At 40.6% G+C, this 19,214-nt stretch overlaps 1 protein-coding gene across 5 annotated transcripts in view; it reads left to right on the top strand.

Annotated features, from left to right (window-relative positions):
* Positions 1-19,214, top strand: part of CNTNAP5 (contactin associated protein family member 5) — a 272,841-nt gene that overhangs the window by 179,289 nt on the left and 74,338 nt on the right. For all 5 annotated transcript variants that reach the window (XM_069020986.1, XM_069020988.1, XM_069020987.1 and 2 more), the window contains 2 exons: positions 1,655-1,774; positions 13,411-13,611. In XM_069020986.1, the coding sequence (XP_068877087.1) occupies positions 1,655-1,774; positions 13,411-13,611 (321 nt within the window). The remainder of the gene's footprint in view (positions 1-1,654; positions 1,775-13,410; positions 13,612-19,214) is intronic.

Here is a 19,214-nt window from a genome sequence, read left to right as displayed (position 1 = left end):
GGCCAGCCATCAGAGTGGGAATTTAGAGATATTCTGGCTTCCTACCATGCTTGATACATCAGGCTGTGAGGAAAAAGCTTTCTTAATTCTATTTATTGTTGGAGGGATGCTAATTAAGACACTGCCTCATCAGGTGCTGAGTACCTTAAGCAGTTTCTTAACCCTGGGAAGGGTAGTGCTGTGCCTGTGTAGTACTCAGTGATGTTCTATCTGCAGAAGATGTCTGGTCAGGGAAGAGATGTGCAAATGAAGAGCATATTTCAGTGAGTGTACAAATGATTAACTGGTGAGACTCTTAATCCATAGGCAGTTTGGACCAGAGCCCCTAGAACTGTGGTTCTATTCTGTTGGTAGAAGTGAAGAAATGTCCAAAATCTGAGTTACGAACTTGCAGCATTCTTCAGACAAGGCTACTTCAAGGCTTACCATTTATGCCTTTCTCAAAGTTGTTTCATTAGAGAAGTTTCTTTAAGGGAATGAGGGAAAAGGAGGGATATGAGTCCATGTGTGCACAGAAAGGAACTATTCCTGCTGCTGTGGAGGAATTGCTGTCTTCTGCAGGGACTGTGTTTCAGAAGTGGTGAGGAAGTGCTGGCCCTGTCCTCAATCTGCAAAGCTCCCTGAATTCCTTTCAGATGAAAAGCACTGGGAGCTTTGCAGTTGTGTTTACAGCCTCAACACAGCAATCATAAACTGTTACAGAGAGTAATTTTGTCAGTATAATCAGGTTAAGTATTTAAGCAGGTGGGCAGAAAAAAAATCAACTCTCCTGAAATGAAATTTAAGGTTGTGGTTCAAGGTCCAGGATGAGACGTGACTTTCTGATACCTCTGGACTGCCTCTCTGCAGGAGTTTTCTCTTTGCCCCATATGAAGTGACAGTTACATCTTTCCTGAAAATGTGCCTCAAATACAAAGATTGTACTGACCTGTGGATTTTTCTTCCTTCTTTTCTTGCTCTTGGTGACTTGCTGCTTTACTTGTGCTTGTTTTAGTAACCACTTCGATTTTCATGGGCACTGGTACCCAAGAGAAGAATATTGATAAGCAGATAGAAAGAGTTGGTTGTATAAAATTAGGTCTAAAGCATAAAAACATCACCTAGGATGGAGACCATGTCTGAACTTGAGCTTTTCTGCTGGGGGGCAGTGGATTTCATTTGGATGGTGGAGTGTGGTAGGGCTTTAATGCTTCCTGTTAACCTTATCCTGCAGGGAAGGTGAGGACTGGTAAAAATATCTGTCATCTGTGTTGACAAGACTTAAGTGCATGCCTAGGCGGTAAATCATGTGTTCCTGTGTGTATGTAGGTATGTCTCTGAAATACCATACATGGATGGATATATGTACCACTCCATAACTAGATGTGTCACATTTGAAAGTTCATTTCCCTTTATTTAAGTATTTACATACTTTTATCCAAAATATTGCAAGTACCTGTATCTTTAAAGCCAGCATGTATTAAGTTCAAGGAATTAGTTAAACAAATGTCTGATTCTGAGCATGGATTCAGGCCCAAATGCAGTGAGCTTTCACATGATAATCAGCTGCATAGCAGCAGGTTATGTTCTGACAAGAATTAGCACAGTACTCACGCATACAATGTGCCTGTGTTCTGTCTGCCTGTGGTGCAATCGCTCTCTCTTTCTTTTAAAGCTGTCTATGAGCAATCCTGCGAGGCTTACCGACACCAAGGGAAGACATCAGGTTTCTTCTACATCGATTCTGATGGAAGTGGACCACTCGGACCACTCCGTGTTTTTTGCAATATAACAGGTAATGACCTAACCTTGACTTGGCTGCTTGATGTTGGGTCTATCTGATTAGAGGTGGTCTTAGTAGAATGAAAGACACATCAAAAATACAGTTCAGTAGTGGGGAAGAAGCAGAGAACTTGTAACTGAGGTTTAAGTTTGAGATGTTTCCTTAAATAAGATCCATGTGAAAGTGATTTTTAAAATAAGTTTGAAGGATTCACCTTGCTAAGTGATATATGCAATAGTGTCTGCACCTTATAAAGGGCACTTCATAATATCACAACTTTTGATGAGATGTTTGTTTTTTACTAAAGAGGTAGAAACTTAGAATCCAAGCCCTTCTTTTGTAATGGAATGGTTTCTCTGCTTTATTAGAATGCTAGATCTGGGAATTATTATTAAACTCCTCTTGCTGAGCTAGCTATAAACCCTTCTAGTCCGACTTGAGCAGCAATACCTCCCCTCATACAAGTGTGCTGCCTTTGACATTCCATAGAGCAGAGGCCTTGATTGTCCCTGGTATTTGTATGGAGGAGAGTGCATGATGATCTTAGGAGAACAGACACCAAAGAGATGGGTAGCAGAGCAAGAGCCTGGCAATGTGACCTGGTGGTTGAGACTTTTTAACCTTACAGTTCTACAGGTTTAAAATAAGAATTGTTTCAAATGAATATACCTGTCTGGCAAATTCTCCCCTAAGTGGATCCTATTTTGTATATAGGACTGTCAAGCCAAGAGTAAAAGATTGCACAGCTTTTATTGTGGGTGGGGATAGATGGTAGCTCCCTTTCTGCTTTTTATATTTGAAATGGAGGTGAAATTTCCCACACCATCTCCTGTTTGGCATTTTTTGCTTCCTGTGGCCAGGTGCAGATGAAAGAATGTTTTATTACCCTTTCTAAATTGCTAATTCTGGCTGAACTACTTTGCCACATATCACCTCCACACAGTGCTGAAAACTGAGGACTCAGGATATTCATATTTTATCCTTAATCTTCTTGTACTTAAATTAAATTAAATTTTCATTTTTATTTAATTGGGCAATCATTATGTTAATTAAATGCACAACAGTTAATTATTAAGTATGTTTTTTATTCAAGTGTAACAAATATTTAATAAGATGTGTCTCCTTCACTGTTGAATCTCCTAAGAATTGAAACAGAGTTTCACCTTTCTGTCTGAATATCCTTCCTTGATCTTCAATATGGGAAATGTGCTCATTTTTATTATTTATCATATAAATATGTGTGATCAAAACATTGTCAGTGCTTTTTATCTCTGCTGAAGAAGTAGGATTTTTGACAAACACCTTGCATTTTCTTTCCTCAAATAAACTTTATCTGGCAGAAATCCAGAAGGCATATACCTGATTTTCTCTCTCTCTGTAATGAACTTGATTACATTCTTGTTTTGGTTATGAGAAAAGTGGAGGTGGGGAAAACAGGTAGAACCTCCTAGCCTGGAAAATTTATGCTTCTGTGTCAACTAAATATGGTGTGGGTGCCTTAATCACAAGAGCTTCTTTTCTCTCTGGGAGCTTCCCTTATTGTTATTCTCGTAAAAATTGTTTACAGTGATCGATTAAGTGCAAAGTAGGAAAAAAATTACTTTATGTACACAGGGATGGATTCTCCATTTGCTATTTTTTTCAGGTGATGCTTCTGCTTAGTTTTCTGAAAAGACCTATATTCAGGGATAGGCAAAATATGAAATTCTGTGTTGTTATACTAGGCACTTACAAGGAACAGAGACAATATTATTGTTCAGTGACAGAAATCTGTACAACACCTCCTGTGAAAGGAAAAACATGGATGGTCATGAATGTGGATGGATTCCATGTGTGGCACGACTAAACAAATTAAAAGATGGCTGGGGGAAACGGTCACAGGAGAGCATGGAGATCATGTGTGGCATAGACAAAGCAATAGGAATTGATTCTTTTTCATCATATAGGAGCTAAGGGACACTTAAATGATTACATAGCAGGATTTGGGAGATTTTTGTTTGCTTGCTTTTTCCTGATGCAATGAATTCAACTTGGAACTACCACAGGACAGCAAGGAGGCTGTTATATCAACAGACGGAGTAAAACCCACCTGGAAAAAGCCCCAGTCTGGTCTGATAGATTCAGAAGGTGCAAGTAAACATGGAGGTTTAGTTGCAGCTTCCCACTCAGGCAGCTGTGAGGGATACTCCACTGGGAAACGGGAATGAGCTTCAGGAAAACCTTTTGGCTTCTCTGGGTATCAAAGGTATTCAGCCTCAAAGGCAGAGGTGGGCTCCTGGGCTAAAAAAAGCTTTTATTTTACTTAGACTGGCAGTTCTTCTTTTTGTATACAGTTCAAGAAGCAGTAACCTCTTTATGCCCAAAACGTGTTCAAGCTGAAGAATTTGGAGGTGGAATGGAAAATTCAGGGCAATGACTCATTTAGTGTTTTTAAAAGTAGAGGTGCAGAGAGGTAATGCCTTCTGGTAATTACAGTGCCTTTAGTCTGTGAAGGATGCATTCAAAGAGGAAACCAGATCATCAGAAGCGAGCAGCACCATTGCATTTAAAGACAAGTGTTTTTTCTTAATGTTCACTTACTTTTTTTTTTAAAGTTCTTTCTAATTCTTACTTGTTTAATTGAAGGGATTCAGATAGGGAACTTGTTTGTAGCCAGTTATTAACTGGGACAGATAAACACCAGATTTCTTGCATATTGGTGTCTGGTCATATGTATCCAGTGTCTGATGTGGATATGGAAATACCAACATTACAAGTTAGCTTATTGTGTTTATGTTTCCAGTGGTTTCTCTGCAGCCTGTCAACTTCAGCAGCCCACTGCTGAATAGAAATTCTGAAGAAAGCAGAAAATTGTGATTGTGTGTGTTGAGAGGGAATTGGACAGTTATACAAAGAGGGAGAGAGCGATAAGGGAAAGGAAATGTTACAGGGAGAAAAAAAAGAGGAAAAAAGTATTAAAAAATATAAACTCAATTTTCAGGATGGCAAGAAATTTAACAGTAGTGTCACAGAATGTCTGCTGATACCACAGTGGGTAAATGTACTCATCCATTGTCTGAAGAAGTGGCTGAAAAAGCAAAGTGACAAAAACTGTAGGTGACATGCTCTTATTTAATAGCATGTTTATTGGTCGAGAGGGGAGAAGAGTGTAGGACACACTTTAAAAGGATCTTATCTTGGGGGCTGTCTACTTCAACTAAAAGTAAAATATGTTGTTGTAATAGGATGTTTTCAGGAACACTAATGTGCCTAATTAAAGGCATGGAAAGATACCTGTACAAAGAGAAGTTAAAAGTAAATAATCCAAGACTATTTAGAACGGAAAGACTCAAAGTGAAAGGGTCTCAGTGACAGAAGCAATGCTCATTTTCATTTCCTTACAGTAGGAGGAGACAGTTCAATGACAGTGAAAGACAAAACCCTCAAAACTAGATCTAAAGGAAAAGACAGCATCTTATTAACATAATGTTTTCTTCACCTTATATACCCGTTGTACACAGAGCAAAGTCACTTTCACTGGGAAATTCATCAGTTGTTAGAAACACTGAGGAATCCACACCAAATATGTGTCTGTGTGGGGGGAAGTGAACCAAATGTGTGTGCCCAAGCCATGATTGGATGTGTCTGGATGCTGTGAGAGACACCATGAGGATGTGAATGGGTCCGTGCAAGGATTATTAATTTAGGACGATTGAGTTGAGTACCATGGGAACACATCTAGCAACTTTCCAGGGCCATCCACATGGGAATGTAAGCTAGCTGTGCTTGCTTTTCCTAGGTCTCCAGTCATCCATGGGGGTCTGTGGCCGCACATTTTTGCCATTAAGTGCAGAAAGAATGTATTGTGTCATACTCTGTGGTAATGAACAGCCACTAGGGCTGGGAACGATATTTTCCTTGTAGGCTGCTTGTTTGATAATTAGCCCACTTGAATTACTCTGAACTTAATTGAAGACTCGTAACAGTCAATAGAAAAGATGACTAATAGACCCTCTGAACCTCGGGTCTGGCAGTCTTTCTATTTTTTCATGCTGCTTAGAAATCTATTGGTCTGTGTGGAGTACTACTTAAATGCTAATAGCCATATTCTCCAGGACAAAGCCCATAGACATGCAATCTACAGCCATGTGCTTGTTTTGCTGTCCTGTTTGAAAAGTGTAATGACCTTTTCTCATCTCCTTCTGAGTAAATTTTACCCTTGAAATCTGAAAGATTTGCTTACAGTACACTTGAGTCATCCTGTCACTGTACTTCTCTACTGATGCTGTTTTACGGTATTCAGACCCTGGGCTATCAAATCAATAATGCTTAGAAATTGTCATGACTAGATCAATGGTTCCGTTTATCGTTGCCAGATATTTTTTCCAGTCCTCAAATAGTTTGCCTTTTCTTTCTTCCATTTTTTCTCTTCCAGGGCTGCAGTTTGGGGAAAGATGCAACCTTATCCCAGGCCTTGCTGCCGGTCCAAGATCTTTTTCTGAAACTACCATAATGAAAAAAAACATTACTTAAAAAAAATATATCTCCTCTTGCTGTGGATCATTTTTGTTCTGCAGTCTTGTCTCAAAGTGCAAATATTGTTTATTTCTCTGATGCAGGAAAAAGATTTATTTTCTGTCTCAAAAAACTGTATAGAAGCTGTTTAAGTCTCAGAAAAAGTAAGGGATTCTAATAAGATGGGAATTAGATTGTCAAAGTTATACTTGCAATTTTTTATAAATTCCATCCTTTTTTTTCATTCAGCTAACAATGATTAAGATTTGTATTCTTCCATATGGTACATATTCCCATTGATGTTCCTAAAACAATCATGGCATTAGTTGTATTACTGTCCATGGCATCCATCTTTCCCTTTGTTTCCACATGACTCTCAGTTCATCTGCTTTTATAATTCCTTCATCTATTTTCCATAAGAAATCATCTCCTTTTACTTTGTATAGGAATTACATGGATGCAAGAGTCACCATGTGACTCAGCCCTTTTTGCATTTCTTGTGGGCTTGGCAGACTCTCACATGAAAAGGAGGGCTGCCCCTGGGCAAGCTGAAGCAAGAATAGGAGGAGGTCATGACCTTAATTCTGCCTTTAACACCTGCAGCTACAGAATTTTGGGCTAAAATTTAAATCGTCAAACTCCCTCTACCCTGCACTTTACTGTCTGTAGTTGTGCTTGACTTTATCACAAGAGAAAACAACAAATGGAAATTCCTTACAAATTATTTACTACTGTTTAGATTAAAGGCAGCCCTTAAAGATTTACAGCTTATCCCCTCAAACACTACAGGTTTTTTCGCACACTGTAGTTTTGACAATTGATATGTTTCTCTTTTGAATTTTCATTAAATATTCTCCCAGAACTTTACAAAATGAAAAAAAACTTTAATGTGTATATTATGTCAAAGGCATTGTGCTGTCAACAGCTGCCATGCTGTTTCCAGTTAAATTGTTGTGTTTCAGATGAGCATCACAACAGAAGTCCTGAAGGCTGCCTTCACTGCCACATTTGCAGGTGGCCCCCAAGGAAGTTCTAGTACTGAAGAACTTAACTAGATATTTTTCTCTAGCCATTACCTTTTAACAAAAGGTAACTGCAACTTAATCCCTCTCCTGCCACATTTGCAGTGCTCAAAAGGTAGAAGTAAACTGTAGCTCTCTCAAAGCTGCTTCAGCTGTCCTGGTTGCAAGAGGTGGATCCATCTGTCCCAGACCCGGGTGTCTCATGCCATGCTGGACACCTGCAGGTATCATGCCCACCCTCCTGGTATGGCAGGTGAAGAACAGCAGGTTTGATGTGGGCTCTGCTTCTTGTCTGCCAGGCTCATGAAGGTGTCTGCACCATCACAAGACATGTGAAACAGCAAGAAGTGATTTAAGTCTCTCAACACTCACCCTAGATGAAGGAGGCTGCAGCAGAGAGGACTGCACAGTTGTCAGAAGTGCAGCAAGTGAGGAAGTGTCCACTTTGCAGTAGGAGGTAGATCAGCAACTGCCCCTTCAGTTTTTGGAGAGTAATATTCCTCGCTGCTTGTTGTAAGATACCCTGTATTAGAGGAAATACTGAAATGGAGGATCATCAGGAAGTAGGCTGGCATGACAATGGTCTGGCCTGTCTGGGCTTCAGCACAATGTGGGGGAGGAGGGTGCAAGATGTCACAGAAGAGGTGTCTTGTTCTCATCCATCAGAGCCATCTGGCCTGGTCATTCTGCTGAGAGTTGCCTTGAATGCCTTGCAGTGCTTCTGCACTGGAGGGACATGGCTGAATCAGAACTCAGGAGGAAGCTGATGAGCACAAAACAAGCTGCAGAAGCATGTATTGCTGGGTCAGCCAGCAGAAAGAAAGAAGTAGATAAAAAATAGTAATGGGATGCTTTCATAGAAGACTCAGAAAAAACTTCTTTGGAGTCAGTGAATTAAAGCTGTCTGTGATAAGAAATTGGTCTTTTCATATCCTTTGAGGGGAGTGCATATTAGAGCAGCTGGGTTAATCTGCCACTCCAGCTTAGAACAGTTTAAGAAGGAAAGTCTTTTTTGTGGTTATTCTTTTAGTAAGAGGTACAGTGTTCAGGATAAAATTTGGCATTCAATGTGGAGCACCATGAAACAAATGCATCATATGAGCTCTGAGAGTTATTTTTTTCTCTCTCATGTAGTATTTACCGTATGTTTGGCTTGTTGGCAATTTAATCAGTCTGGATAATCTTGTTTTGTGACAAACCTCCTAAATCACAAAGGAAGGATGCAGTTTGTATGGGTGGAATGGGCTCTACAGGGATATTTCAAGTTGAAGAATAAAAATGAGAATTAGACAATACAGAATTCATTGAAAGCCAGTTTTCCTGCTGCTCTAATTTCCCACAATTTAATTTGTGTTCCGTCAAAAGCAGCTTGGAGGTTTCCAGCAAGATGATAGAACTGTGGGCTAGGCTAAACAGAGAGTCTAAAATGTGCTTAATGCATTCCAGTCCCATCCTGTAAAAGCATCTCGTAGGGCCAAATGCAGGCAGCATAATATCCTAGTGAATTGGACCATTAAATAAAACTGTGAAGTCATAAAGCTGTAGCATTACCCTGAAATTAAGGCATTTTCACCTTTGAATTATGGAAATAATTTAACAAGCATTTAGGAAATCTGCTTTTCAAGGCTGCATTAAACTATTCCACATTATACAATAGAAGATGTGGCTGCAGTCTCCTATTTGGTTTTGAGTGACTTCCAGCTTGTGTATAGTTTGAAATTTTACCAAGCTGAAAAAGTAATAAAAGAATAGAATGGAATAATAGAAAATAAAAGTAAGCAGTAACCTATGCCTGGACAACAGCTTTTTAATTCTCGTTGCAGATTCACAAGTGCAAGGAGAGCTCATTAAATTGAGTAAACAGGAAAAAAATTTGAAGTATGGACAGATGTAAAAATACAGTGATAACTTCTTAGTTGAAATACATGAGAAGAGAGCTTTATCTATGTAGTTGACTAGTTTCCAGGCATGGAAATGACTAGAAGGAGGTAATGGCACTCAGCTTGGTTTGCATCTGTGATTACAGTGTCATTGCCTAAAAACATAACGTAAACAAAACAGAGTGAAGATTAAATAAAAACCCCTGTGTTATGAAACAGGAACAGGTATTTGAAGCCCCATTTTCAAAAGCTGTGGGCATTATTGCTGTGGAGATTTAAAAGCCAAACATGGAGCTAAAGTGCCGACAGCTGTTGCACTGCTTGCTGGAGTGATCTGTGGGCACGTTCAGATGGCAGCTACGTGTCTTACACAGGTCCTGAACCTGCCTGAAGTGCCAGATCACAGATTATTGTCAGGAGGCTTCAGAGGACCTGTCAGTCGAGCACCGAGGGTAGAATTCCTTGACCTCATTCTGAGGCAGGCAGTGATATTTTGGGAGCAGCTCTAGCTAAACTTGTGAAAGTGAATTTGAGAAAACAGAATGATCTTTTTCTAATTATTGCCAAGTTTGAGGCGGAGAAAATGGGCTTTGAATAAGCCCCAAGGGCTGATCTGAAAGGCAATGGTCTTCAGAAGAAATGCTGGGGTTGTTTTTGAGCAGTTTTCTGATCTATGGGAGCAGATGCAATGGTCTTGCTATTGTCTTGGAATGGTTCAAGGATTTACTGTCCTCCAGCTCTTAGTTACTCCTCCCTCAGCCAGTGGAGATGCAGGAGGAAGCAGTGTTGGCTCTTCTACTCTTTCCAAAACAATCAAGTTTAAATCATTTTCAGTCTCATTTGCTGCATTTAAACAAAAGGGTGTCCTTTTGAAAGAAGGAACTTTGTTTTTTGAGGGTTTTTTACTGTGATGTGAATGTAATCCTTTATTCTTCTAGCAGGTTGTGTTTGACTTTGTATGCATTACCTCGCCCCTCTACACCTCATGTGCTGCTTTCTAAAACGAAAGTATTCTTTCCCTGAGAAGTGAGAAGAAGCATGACTGAGATGGATTTCTCTTCCTTTTCCTCCTCTCACCTTGTTGCCACCAGCTCTTTTGTCTTGTCTCTGTGTTGTGTTGAGCTGCCCTTCTGATCCCAGGTTTGCTTGCCAGTGGCTGTGACATTCCTGTCACTAGATCAGTGAGGCAAACAGGTATCTTTCTGGAGAAGATGAACTGATGGTCACGTTTACTTCAAAGGTGAAGCACAGAGGGAAACTTTGAAGTGACCACTAAAGCACAGATCTGATCTGTGTCAGTATTAAGCCTAACAGACTAGGCATGTGTAGATTGGGAAATCTCTGAAATGTAACTCAGAATTCTTCTCTTCTGCTATAACTTTTAAAACTCCATTGTGATATACTTGCTAAATCACAATTACTTTGAACAAAAAAAGAAACTTGATTTGTTTTTCCTTTCCCTTTGTAAACTAGAGGATGAAAAATAGGTTAGCTTATTTCTTAATGATCCTGTGGAGAAAAGCAGGTCTGGAATGTCGAAGTTCAGATCTCAGAAGAACAGCTGTGTGCAGCTGTAATGGTAACAAGACTGTTCAAAATTAATGAACAGTTATAGAGGAAAATAAAAGGAAGACCTGTCACATTGCCTGTCCAACACTCTTGTTAGTGAGTGCTGGCTGCTTACAGTATGTTTGCTGATACCTTGTTCAGCCTCATTTCAAATATGTCAATTAAGTTTCCAACGCTTTTTGGGAAGACGGTTTTGTGCTCTGCTATTTTTAATAACTTTTTCCTAGTAATCCTTCTTTGCTTCTAAATTGCTAGCTGTTGATGCTCTTGACTTCCCACGTACCCACATGGCACCTTTCTTGATACACAGCCTGGAAAGTATAGTAGTGTTAACCACTGAAACTCGAGCATTAGGCTGCTCTGCTTCCTGAGCAGCACTGAAGCCACTATGGTGAGCATTGATTTTATTGCATTTTCTTAAAATTATGTTCAGAACTCTCAGTGAGGAGGTGCTTTTGACTGCCCATCTGGAATTTCAGCAACCAGTTTATTCCATCATCTGCTGGTTTTACTTACATTATCAGCAACTTGGTGTTTGTCTTTTTAGTAGATATTTCAGTTAAAGCAGAGGTTAAACTTCTACCAGCTTTGTGAGAGGAAAATTAACTCACCCTCAACTGCTTCTGAAAAATCCACTCTGTTCTTGTCGATATTGCCTTGTGAGAGCAAAAGAAAACAGAGGGACTGGCTGATAAGGATCACTGCTTTAAGATGTACAAGATGTCTGTTATGAAGTCGTTGAAGTATATTGTGTTGGAAGCAATATATATGCAGGGTATTGGGCTACAGTGTTCACTGTGATTACAACCACTGGGAAAAGTATTACAAGCAATAAATTTGTAGTATTTCTTATCATTTTAATCTGACTTTTGTGTACCACACATTGCAGCAGTGTTTCTTTGAGCTCCAACTCCAAGGGTCCACAAGCAGCTCCCTGAAGTCAACAGGAACCACAGAATTGCAGACCTATGAGCAAACTTTCTGTCTACCGTCACAGAAATTATGAGAGGGTTGTGAGTGAATGTGTGGTTTGCTGTGTGTAAAGTGTTCTTATAGTTAATGCAAGTTAATTTCCCTGTGACTTGCAGCCAGGTCTTGGAACAGACCCCTTTAAATAGTCTCCAGATGGTTGTTGTTACTTGCCTGTCATTTGAATGCCTCCATAATGACAGTCCATTAAATCATCTGAGTGTCTTTACACAGATAGTCCATTTAGGATTTTTATACAGCTATTAGCATTCTGTTGAAGTGATCTGGGGGATATTTGTAGCTCAACAAAAAATACTTCAACTGCAATGCATTGTAGTGTCCACAGAGCTACTGGGCTCACCATGCCACTGTATTGGGGAGTAACTGGAAAGATCATGCTCTGCAAGAATTCAGGCCAGGTAATGTGGTAAAACCACCTGAATCCTTAAATGCACAGTTTTTAAGATCAGCTTAGAAAAGATATGATTCATTGATATCTAGGGTTTGCCTGATGAAGAATAAATAACAAAATAGAAATCTATTGCCTAGATCTTACTTCTGCCTCTGTAACTGTCTTTATGTTTCTGCGAGATCGAAATCTCCTTCTCATCAAATGATTGAAAATTGCTGCCTTAAATTTTTGCCCTGTCAGTATCTTGTATCCTCCCTAGCCAAGCAGGGTCTTTGATAAAGAGGAAATTTGCTGGATGTGACCCTTACTAATAGTGTTGGGCATGTGCAGGGCTCCTGTGAATCCTCATTGAAGAGTTCATCTTTAACTCTGTCAGCTCAGCAAATTGTCTGTTCAGGTTGTCCTTGCTGCCTTGCCCATTGCTGTACCAGACCCAGCTGGGAAAAAGCCTCCCTGGAAGCTAATTGCTTTTAAGTGTGATGTTCTCATTATGCCACCCCCAGTTCTGGTCATGAGCTGTGTTGTAGGGTGCAGGTTTTGCTTAAGCCTAGATTCTGCTTTCTATCACCTACACAATCCCTTGCTCTGCCAGTAAATGCAGTGAAGGAAGCGAGAATGGGCTCCCCAGCATGGAAAAGCATCAATATTTACAGTTAACTACAGATGCCAAGTCATATGGTGTTCTGTACCATCATCCAAGTAGGGCATCACTCAACTTATATGCAGAAAAGTCTGAGAACTGAGTGAAATGAGTGATCTGACTTCCAGCTGGGTGATAAGAACATACTCTCAGTTTAGCTTTCTGGCAAGACATTGTGCTTTCTGCTCGTGGTGAGTTTGTGCAGGCTCATGAGCCGCAGTTCTCTGCTTCCATTTGTTGTTACAGCAGCATGGGCTGTGCTCTCAGGCAAAAGGTGAATGTTACCCCTGTGAGCCATATTACTATGTGTTTCCTCTCAGGGACAAAGCCAGTTGAAAGGTATCTAGTTTTATTCAGATACCTGGTAATAGAAGAAGCTGAAGGTCTCCTGTGCTTCCCAGGAAGCAGCTTGTAGTTTGCTCAGCAGACAGTGTAGCATTTGCTTGAGCTGATTCAGGGAGAAACATCTTTGTGGGCCACATAGACCTTTAATGAAGACAGACCTATTGGTCTTCCTCACAGAGTGACCATTTTGGAGCCTGGGGTCCTGCTGATGCTATCTCCAATGCAGTAAAGTGTTAGATTTCAATTGTTTTTTTGTTCCCCTCTTGCTGGAAGTGTTTTGCTGTTAACTTCTCATTCAATCGTTTTCCATTTAACAGAAGATAAGATCTGGACTGCAGTGCAGCACAACAGCACAGGGCTGACCAGAGTACAAGGAGCTGGTCCAGAGAAGCCCTACACCATGTCCTTCAACTACAACAGCAGTGTGGAGCAGCTGGAGGCCGTGATAAACAGTGCTGAGTACTGCGAGCAGGAGGCAGCCTACCACTGCAAAAAGTCGCGGCTCCTCAACACCCCGAGTAAGTGCCAGCATCCCAAATCATTCCTTCTTAACTCCTATGGGTTATACAGCAAGTACAGGCCACACTGCAGCTGAGGAGAAAACAACCTAAACCAATGAAAAACCCCAAATTAATCGTAGCAATACAGAATGGAGTGAAAAACCTTTTACCTTTTTGGATTCTACTGTGCAGTGCCTGTGCTCTGGTGCAAGAGAGTCTGAGCTCTGTAAGGGAGTTTTCACTCTGTAAGTCCATGCATGCCCAGAAAACTTCCACAATGGAAAGTGCTACCTAGAAACCACAAAAAGTGTATTTAGCTGATGGAAAATAGATGTTTTTATTCATTTACAGTTTTTACCTGTATATTAAAGATAAAAAGCATCCAGATTGCTCCAGACTCATAATCTTATGCAGGGGAGGGGTATAACCCCTTCTGAGTCCCACAGCCCTGAATATGATGTTTAGAGTGCTTGGTAGTACAGTTTCTGGGGCAAAAAATAACTTTCCCCTTGCAATAAAAGGAATACATTTTTTCCCTTGGCTTAATGTAGCAGAAAAAAAGAAAGCAGAGGGTGTCATCAGGTTGTGTTTCTCTGCAGTACCAAATTTCCAGTGGCTACTCAGGATGTCTGGCTTCTAGTCAACTCTGTCTTGATATCAGGATTTTATGTCTGTTTATCTGGAGAGATGAATGACATTAAGGTCAGACTTCTGAATGTCTTCAAAGTCTCCTCTGTTACTGTTACTTTTAATGTCTGTATGGTCCTGGTGATTATTTGATTATTAGCAACTCTTAAATTTGTTTGTAGTTCAGAAGAAATCGCATGGAAAGCCTGAAGGGGAGCTTGCAGTGGGAGTTCCTATTGTCTTAAAAACATATTGCCTAATGAGATGTAGCAAAACCTCTCCTGGTTCCAACAAAGTTACTATATAACTGAATGTTTATGGATCCAGTAATCAGATGCCTTACAGTCAGTTTATTTTTAAAAGCTGTGAATTATGTCTTTTGTTATCATCAGATTTACCAGCCAAGAACTGCTTGCATTGCTAATCTTTTTCTAAAGAATGAAATAATAATATCAGCATCCAGGGTAGAGTGCAAACAGAAAACAAAATGTGGGCATAACTGCTCATAAAGAAGTGGAATTGATGTCTTACAAATACTTCCAGTGTTGCTGGCTTCTGTATACTACACCACACTTGATATGGCATAGAGATAAAACCCCACAGGGATTATTTCCAAAATGCTGTTTTAGGGATGAATGCCAGAATATTAGAGCAGGTCTGCATGTGTTTATTTCTGCACATTTCTGTGAGACACTTGGTCGTGTGTATGCAAGAACATACACTATGCATGGGTTTTGAGAGGCCTCTTGTACGTGGGGCCTCTCTAAAGCTGGAGGCACTTCCTGAGAACCAAAACTTTTGGGAAAAAAAAAAGTAAAGGTAACTTTGTGTAAATTGACAGTATGTAAACTATGCATCTTCAGGGCTAAAGCTATCAGACAACGGGCAGACTGGCTAAGATGGCTCCTGACAGGCAGCTCATCTTCCACTTGTCCAGGACCAAAGCTGTGGCTGATTCCTCAAGGGAAAGGACGTGTGGATGGTGTCCAGCAGTCTGGCTTGTGCTCTTCCAGCTGCTGCAGTGCCACTGTGGTCCTGACAAGTTGACCACACAAGAATTGCATAACTCATTAGTCTTTATGGCAGTTCCAGCTGAGAAATAAAAATAATAATAAAAAAAAAAATTAAAAATTGCAATCTAGTGCTGTGCATGTGGCAGGCACCATCATTTTTTCCCTCTTTTTTTCTTCCTTTTGTATGTTTTTTAATTACACTTTTGAATGTTCCTTTAGTCTAAGGCTTTAAATTTGGCAAGATATAAAACATGCTCAAAAATAAAACGTTCCAGTTCTTGAAATGACAAGATAAGGGTAATTTTTTCTTAACTGAGTATTAAGTATTTTTGTAGAAAATAATTACTTTTCCCAAGCTCTATTAATTGATATTACTTTTGAGGTGAAATGCCACTATATTACAGAGGAGCCTAGAGACCAAGTATTACTGAATGCTATAGGTGTCTTGAAGAGTTCTAGGACTTAAGGAATTTCCACTCCAAAACTTGAAGATGAGCTACAAGTGTGAGTAACCTCAGGGTGTTTTGCTGGACTTGCTGCAGAAGGTTCTCACCTGTGTTGTTTTTGCCCAGACTGGAGGGAGTTTGATTTGGGGACAGAGCAACAGAACAAAGATCAAAACTCTTGGGTTTTGTTTCTTGATTTGGCCTAGACTTCTGGATCCCTGAAGCTCTGTGTTCTCTCTGTGTTGCCAGGGTATCCTAATGTGTAATTGCTGCTAATGAGCAACACTTCAGATCTGACTGTAGAAGTCAGTACACAATGCCTGTGTATTGATGACAGTACTGCATCCGTGGGCCAGCAGGAAATGTTACCTGACCTAATGCAGCTTGCTGAATGTCTCCACTCGTTATTACCTCTGGGCTGAGCCCAGTGGTGATTGCCTGATGGAAGGGCATCTCCCAGAGGTATATCTAATCTTGACAAAGTTATAAAAGCTCCTTTTCCTGCAAGAAATCCAATCCATTTCTGAGCTTACTCTCATTCTGGGCTTTGCTCTTTTTCTTTTCCCCTGCAAGGAGATGGAACACATGATTAGGGTGTTACAGCTGGCAGCACCAGCCCACCAAATCCTTGTCTTCAGGATCTAAACATTATCTTGTTTCACAGAGAAGCAATAAAAACATTTCTCTTTCCTTTTAAATTTGTAGTGCAAAGATGCATGTTTTTACATAGCAATTTTGGCTTTCACAGCTTTGACATGGGGCAAAGGGACAAGCAAGGCATTCTGGGCTGACTCAGAGAGAAGCCCAGGGAGGCTCCTGGCTTGCAAAAAATCGTTCCAGTTATATCAAAGAATTTCTCTTTCTTCTTTTGCTACTCCCTCCTGCCCTGAAGACACAGGCACATCCTCAGCGGGTGAGACTGAGCACAGTATCCCCATTGAGTTTCTTGGATTTATATCTGCAGTGTGTCAGACTTGCAATCTGGCAGTTGGCAGAGGAGTTTACTCATCTCCACCTCCTGCTGTCTGGAACAGCCTTATTGGTTCTCCCTGTCATACTACGGCTTAGCTGCAAGCATGTCTTTGAAAGCAGAAATTAAATTGCCCTGAACTGTAGTTTTGTACATCTCTGCCATCAGAGAGATTTTGAGGAGGTTTGTGAACACTGCAGTAGATGTCTGTTCATCAAGGCATAGCTGGCTCTCTCATGAAGCTGGCAAAGGAAGCTTGTATAACCAGAAATCGCAAGCCTCCGGTGACTTTCCCAGGCCTGTTGGAGAGACACTCACATAAATCTGACAGTTTGCATTAATTAGGAAAGTGACACACACTCTTAGGAAAACATTGCAGACTTCACCACCATCTTATCCTTACAAATAAAGGCCAAGTCAAGCTAGCAGGAAAGGAGCGGGGTGGGCAGAAGAGTTGAGCTACCTCTGAAGGTTCTCTCTCTATTCTGAGAAGAATATAAAATATTATGAAAAGAAGTGTAGCCCCCCCAGGGCTTTGATTTCCTTTCTTTATGGAGCATCTTAGGCAATACCTAAGGAAAGAGCAGGTCTACAAGGATAGGTGCATGTTTGCAGATGCATGTTTAATTAAACTGTTAACGTACAAGATGTTTGAAGGTATGTAAACACTTCATTAACTGAAAAACCCCCCAACTCTGACTGAATTTTCTCAGTTTTCTAGGAGCAGTGAGTGTACTCAAATGCTTATCACTTGGGAAGCTGCCTCACATCCACCTTATCAAAGACTTAGCACAGTGATGGCTGTATCAGTGGCAGCATAGCTTGCTTTACAATACTTGGCTGACAGTCTGTCAAGTTCATAGCACATTTGTGTAGGCAGGGACTGAGAAAAGATCAGTCCAAGAGCAAAATCAAAGAAATAGGAATGTCTATAGGTGGTGGGGTTTTCCTGACTTCTTCCTTATTTTTCTCTTTCCAGTAGAATTCCTACACCATGTCACCTTAAGCTTTAATTTTGAACTTCAGTCCTAAACTACATCCATCCTAAACTACACACCTCTTCCCTGGACTTAGGTCTGTCAAGTCCCACTATTATATGACTCGCACCCAGGTTTCCACCTCCTCCCTCCCCTTTGGCTCCCAGCTAGACCCATATCTCAGTGCCAAGCTGCACCAGGTGCTGTCCCATGGTCTGTGACCCCTTCTGCCAGGCAGACCTCACTGGTGACCCACTGCATTTGCATTTTGTAGCTCCTTATTGGAGGCAGAGATGGAGTGCTGCCTCACAGCAGGGAACGTGTCCTAATTTCTTAGTTTAGACTTAATTCTGTTGCTGAGACAGGTCAACTTGGTTTTTTTTATCTATGCCCTGTATGTTGCTAGAGCTTTGTCTGTGCAGACTCCCTCCTTAGCTCCAGATGAGGCCAGTGATGTGAGAGCATAAGGTGCTTAGAAATGTCCTTCAGGGCCCTGCCTTCAGTAGTGGCTGCTGGAGAGATGCAACTTAGGGTGAGTGCACAAGTTGATGTCTTTAGCACATCCCTCAATATGTCCCCATCACCCACAGTTGCTCAAATAAGGGCATTAGAGTTTATGCCAATCCCTTTTAGTATCCACGATGGATCTGTTGTTCATAAACTTGTCTAATCACTTTCTGAACTTTATTAGGCTGCCTGCCCTGTGGCCTCCTAGGAAAGCAGATTCCAGGAGTTCCCCACTTGCTGTTTTACAGAACTACTTTTTTTTAAATGTGTTTTTAACTACAGTTTTGCTCAGTGCACTGCGTTCTTGTATTACAGGATGCAGTGAAACACATTCATGCTCATCTAGTGCTTTTATAGTGCATTTAGTTACTCATCTACGACTTTCACTAACTCTAGTATTTTTTCACCTGAAGTGCCCACAGTTTTTTGTGGTGTGGTTTGCACCAAGGTTTCACCACTTCAGTGTAAAGCTTTATGAAGAAAGGAGTCTGAAGCCTGGGTTCTGATGGGGTATTTTACATAGATGTATCAGGAGGTGATATAAAATGACCCATAACAAGCAGTCATTTACCAATGGGGTTTTGCTCACTATTATATTATGCCTTTTAAATATAATTTCCAGTTTATCATTCCAGTACTTGCAATTGTTAATGCACTACCAGGGGACTATTTGTTCTTGTACAAAATAACTTTAAATTGTTATTGCATTACCAGGAGACTATTTTTCATTGCACAAAATAACATATAACAGGGCAGCCTGCCCTGAAAAAGTGGCTTGTGTTGAAGGAGTAGTGGATAGGTGGCAGGTGTAGATTGTGTGCTGTGATTGTCGTTGGGTAATTAGGATCCCTTTTTTGAGAATGATTGCCATCTGTGTTTCCATCACCATAGCTTGTCTCTCCCCCCATAGTGGCAGTGACAGCTTCTCACAAGTACAACTTCAGACAACTTGTGCTATATTTGGATACTTTGGGAGAGAGTTCAGCACAGTAATGCAATACATCCCCTTTATTTTTAGGGAGAGATTTAGAGGCCATTTTTAAAGATGGTTGGGTTTTGTGTGCAGCTGATTAAAATGATT

Source organism: Aphelocoma coerulescens, chromosome 7 (assembly GCF_041296385.1).
Source record: "Aphelocoma coerulescens isolate FSJ_1873_10779 chromosome 7, UR_Acoe_1.0, whole genome shotgun sequence".
NCBI classification, from domain to species: domain Eukaryota; kingdom Metazoa; phylum Chordata; class Aves; order Passeriformes; family Corvidae; genus Aphelocoma; species Aphelocoma coerulescens.
The sequence above is the reverse complement of the archived record's forward strand: the minus strand, read 5'-3'. Positions and strand labels throughout refer to the sequence as shown.